General features: G+C 61.6%; 2 protein-coding genes across 3 annotated transcripts in view; one reads left to right on the top strand and one right to left on the bottom strand.

Moving 5' to 3' along the window:
• The window catches only part of CLCNKA (chloride voltage-gated channel Ka), a 7,499-nt gene extending 5,449 nt beyond the window's left edge, over positions 1-2,050 (bottom strand). The window contains exons 1-9 of one of the 2 annotated variants that reach the window (XM_017833426.1): positions 1,857-2,050; positions 1,643-1,771; positions 1,402-1,530; positions 1,163-1,302; positions 991-1,068; positions 814-892; positions 617-742; positions 424-508; positions 193-334 (exon numbers count right to left, since the gene is read on the bottom strand). In XM_017833426.1, coding sequence (XP_017688915.1) covers positions 193-334; positions 424-508; positions 617-742; positions 814-892; positions 991-1,068; positions 1,163-1,302; positions 1,402-1,530; positions 1,643-1,771; positions 1,857-1,974 — 1,026 coding nt within the window. In that variant the 5' untranslated portion in view covers positions 1,975-2,050. The remainder of the gene's footprint in view (positions 1-192; positions 335-423; positions 509-616; positions 743-813; positions 893-990; positions 1,069-1,162; positions 1,303-1,401; positions 1,531-1,642; positions 1,772-1,856) is intronic. The other variant, XM_017833425.1, reaches the window with a different exon arrangement.
• Positions 2,051-2,447: 397 nt separating this feature from the next.
• Positions 2,448-3,515, top strand: HSPB7 (heat shock protein family B (small) member 7). The gene is made up of 3 exons (XM_017833431.1): positions 2,448-2,577; positions 2,666-2,799; positions 3,018-3,515. Exons 1-3 carry the CDS (start codon positions 2,523-2,525, stop codon positions 3,201-3,203), a joined length of 375 nt encoding a protein of 124 aa, XP_017688920.1. The 5' UTR covers positions 2,448-2,522; the 3' UTR covers positions 3,204-3,515.

The raw sequence follows: 3,515 nt of genomic DNA, 5'->3' as shown, positions 1-3,515 counted from the left end.
TATAGGGACACCCAGGGTGGGTGAGATGGTTGGGCAGGGGGCAGGGGATGGGATATAGGGACACCCAGGGTGGGTGTAGGGGGGCAAAGGGACACTCAGAGTGCACAGGGGACACACACGGACACTGGGGTCAGATGCACAGGGGACACAGAGGGAGGACACAGAGTGCATGGCACAGACACAGGGACACACAGGGTGCAGACAGACGGATGGATGGACGCCCAGTACGGACTCGGTCGCCAGCAGCTTGGCCGTCAGCCAGTTCCTCTTGACAGCCACCATTGCCCAGCGCTGGCAGAAGAGGTAGGCACAGGCCACGAGCCCACACAGCACCCTGCGAGGAGAGGGCAGGCAGGGCTGCAGGCAGGGCACGGGCAGGGCACAGGCAGGGCACGGGCAGCCCCCCAAACGCCCCCTCCATACCCCAAAATCACAAAGAAGAAGGTCTCCAGGAGGTCAAAGGGGAAACCAATTGTGAGGTCGACCTTAAAAAGAGCCACGATGGTTTCTGGGAGGGGGGAGAGGAACGAGTGGGTGGGTTTGAGGGTGGGCACCCCAAAAATGCTGTCGGGGGGGTTAGGGGGTCGGGGGGCCCATCCTGCCTGCCCTGCCTTGCCTTGCTCGCTGCTGAGGACGGCGAGGAGGCGGAACATGAAGGCGCCGCAGGTGGCGGCGAAGAAGCCGCGCCAGTAATCGCGCACGGCAAAGTGGGGGGACATCACCTCGATGCTGAAAAGAACCCCTGGGAAAGCAGAGAGGGGGGTCAGGGCGAGGTTTAGGGGTCCCCAGCGTGGGGCTGGGGGGGATCCTCACCGCTGACGGGCGCCCCGAACACCGTGGCCACCCCGACAGCCTGTGCAGCCACCAGCATCTCGCGCTGCTTGAACTTGTTCTGTGGGTCAAGGGGGGGGGGTTAGGCACAACCCCGATTTTGTGGGGGGGTTAAAATACATCCCCCCCCCTAGTTTTTTTAGGATGTGGCACCCCCACCTCATACTCCCTCGTGACTGAGGTCCTCATCTTCCCCAGGTAGGCCGCGGCCACGGCGGACAGGTGGACGTAGGGACCCTGGTGCCAAGGGGGGGACGCGGCACTGAGCGTCCCCCCAGCGCGGCACCAACCACCACCACCGGCGATTTTGGGGGTCGGGGGGATCCCTTACCACTTTCCCAAGGAAAAGGCTGCTGCCACACATCAGGGTGCAGGTCAGCCCCACCACCCTGGCTCCGAAGTTCTGGATGGCCAGGTAGTCCTCCAGCACCACGCCCATCAGGATGGTCTTCAGCTCCGGGATGCCAGAGCCTGGAGTGGGGAGAGGGCAGCATCCAAATTTGAGGGGTCGTCCTGATTACCAAGGGGGAGCTTTGGGGAGCCGGGGAGGTCAGGGTGTAGCTGGCTCACCTGCGGAGTGCGGGGTGATGCTCTGGGAGAAGCCACTGGAGAAGGTGGCCAGAGCCGTGGGGTACAGGGTCCATGAGAGGTACTTGAGCACCCCGATGTCCCCAACCTCTTGGTAGAGCCAGCGGTGGGCTGGAGAAGAAGTGTCAGCAGGGAAAACACACCCCCACTCCAAAGACCACCCCTATATCCTCGGGGAACCCTCAAACACCAGGTGAAGCACCTCGTGGAGCCCCTCATTCACCTGCGTAGACCCGGGAGACGAGGTGGTCCATCATGAAGCTGATGGTGGCCATGAGGACCCCCAGGATGAAGAGGAAGTACCAATCCTCCCCGACATGGAAAAGCTGCTGCTTCACCCACTCCAAGCACACTGTGGGAGAGGAAAACACAGTGCTGACCCCCCCCAAAAACATCCACCCCCCAAAAAAATCTCCCTTTTTTGGTGGGGGTCTCACCTCGGAGCCTTCTCCGGGCCGTGGGGCAGGGTCTCCACATGTGCTTCGACACCAGCACCCTCTCCTGCTCCTCCTCCTCCTTCTCCCCCCAGAGCCCCCCAGGGACGGGGTGCTCCATCCCAGGGACCTTTTTGGGGACAGCACCCCCTTTTTTTTCAGCACCCCCTCACCCGTCCTCCCACCTCAGCCTCCGCTGTGGGACTGAGGTTGCAAACGAGCTCATTAAAAACGACCTTGACGAAGCCGACGGACCCGCTGGGGCCGGAGCGAGCCGGGTTTTCCCCTCCCTCCACCACCTCCGAGCTCCCAATCCCGGCGTACATCCCGCGGCGGGGAGGATTTAATAAGTGTTTTAATTAATTATCCCGATTATTCCTTAATAATAGGCACCGCATTCCATGGCGTTGAGGTGTGGGGGGGGACGGAGCGGGGAAAAATTTCCACCGTCTCCGGCGCAAGACCTAAATTTAGCCGGTTTTACGAGAGGTCTGGCAGGCGGCCGGGAGCTTTAACGAGGCTTTAAAAAGCTCGTCAAGTCGAAACATCCCGAAATAACCGATCCGGCGTCGCCTTCGCCGGGAGGAGGACGAGGAAGAGGCTTCTGCTCCTCCTCCCCCGCGGGAGCTGGGGGTCGCAGGTGGGGGGGAAGCGGCGGGTGAAGGTGAAATGGAGCTTTTCGGGAGCTTTGTCCGGCCCCACGGTGAGCCCTTGGGGTTCCCAGGTGAGTTTGGAGGCACCCAGGAGGCGTCGGGGGGGGGGGGAATCCTCAGCAAGCCATGGCTGTGACCCCCCCAAAACCTCTCCAGCAGCTCGTTCCGGTAGCGCGGGTGCGGTGAAGACTCTGGGGAACACTTACCAGTTCACGGTGGACGTCAGCGACTTCGCCCCCGAGGACATCGTCGTCACCACCTCCAACAACCAGATCGAGGTGCACGCCGAGAAGGTGGGTGCTCCCTCCCTGCCCTGCTCACCCCCACACCGGGGACCCCAAAATCCTCAACTGGTGGACGCGGGGACCCTCCAGCTCCCCCCCAACAGCCACAGCCCCAACGTGGTTTAATTCACCGTTAATTAATAATTAATGGAGACCACAGGGAATGATGAGCCCCCATCCTGCCTGCACCCCAAAACCACCCCTTTTTCACCCGTTTTTCCCCCCAGCTGGCTGCGGATGGCACCGTCATGAACACCTTCACCCACAAATGCCAGCTGCCCGAGGACGTGGACCCCACGTCGGTGTCGTCCTCCCTGGGGGACAACGGCACGTTGACCATCCGTGCCCAGCGCCGGCCGGCCAAGCACTCCGAGCACGTCCAGCAAACCTTCCGGACTGAGATCAAGATCTGAGGGGTCGGGGGGCTCTTTCCCCCCCCTCCCCTCCCTCGTTAATGATTTGGGTGATTTGGGAAAGAGGTGGGATGTGGGGTAGGGAATGGGAGCGCTCCCTCTGCCGTGGGGTCAGACCTGTCCTGAGCTGCATCCTGTCACTCACTGGAGAAACTCCGGAGGGGAGTCCCAGCTCCAGCAATTTTTAGCTGGCGCGTGTTGAGGGGGAAGATCCAGCGTGCCAAGAATCCTGCCGGGAGCCAGGTTCCCTTCCCAACCCTCTGCCGGAGCTTGTCTTTGTATATACAGCTTGGGATAAATTATTCGAGAACG

The sequence above is a fragment of the Lepidothrix coronata genome, unplaced genomic scaffold, assembly GCF_001604755.1.
Source record: "Lepidothrix coronata isolate B3197 unplaced genomic scaffold, Lepidothrix_coronata-1.0 Scaffold214, whole genome shotgun sequence".
NCBI lineage: Eukaryota > Metazoa > Chordata > Aves > Passeriformes > Pipridae > Lepidothrix > Lepidothrix coronata.
Note: the sequence above shows the minus strand (reverse complement) of the source record. Positions and strands in the feature narration are given on the sequence as shown.

Bases quoted from the DNA above. Each gene is read 5' to 3' on its own strand.
- HSPB7 (XM_017833431.1), top strand. From the start codon at position 2,523: ATGGAGCTTTTCGGGAGCTTTGTCCGGCCCCACGGTGAGCCCTTGGGG. The intron at 2,578-2,665 runs GTGAGTTTGGAG...CCTCTCCAGCAG, and splicing joins TGAGCCCTTGGGGTTCCCAG to CTCGTTCCGGTAGCGCGGGT. The intron at 2,800-3,017 runs GTGGGTGCTCCC...TTTTCCCCCCAG, and splicing joins TCGAGGTGCACGCCGAGAAG to CTGGCTGCGGATGGCACCGT.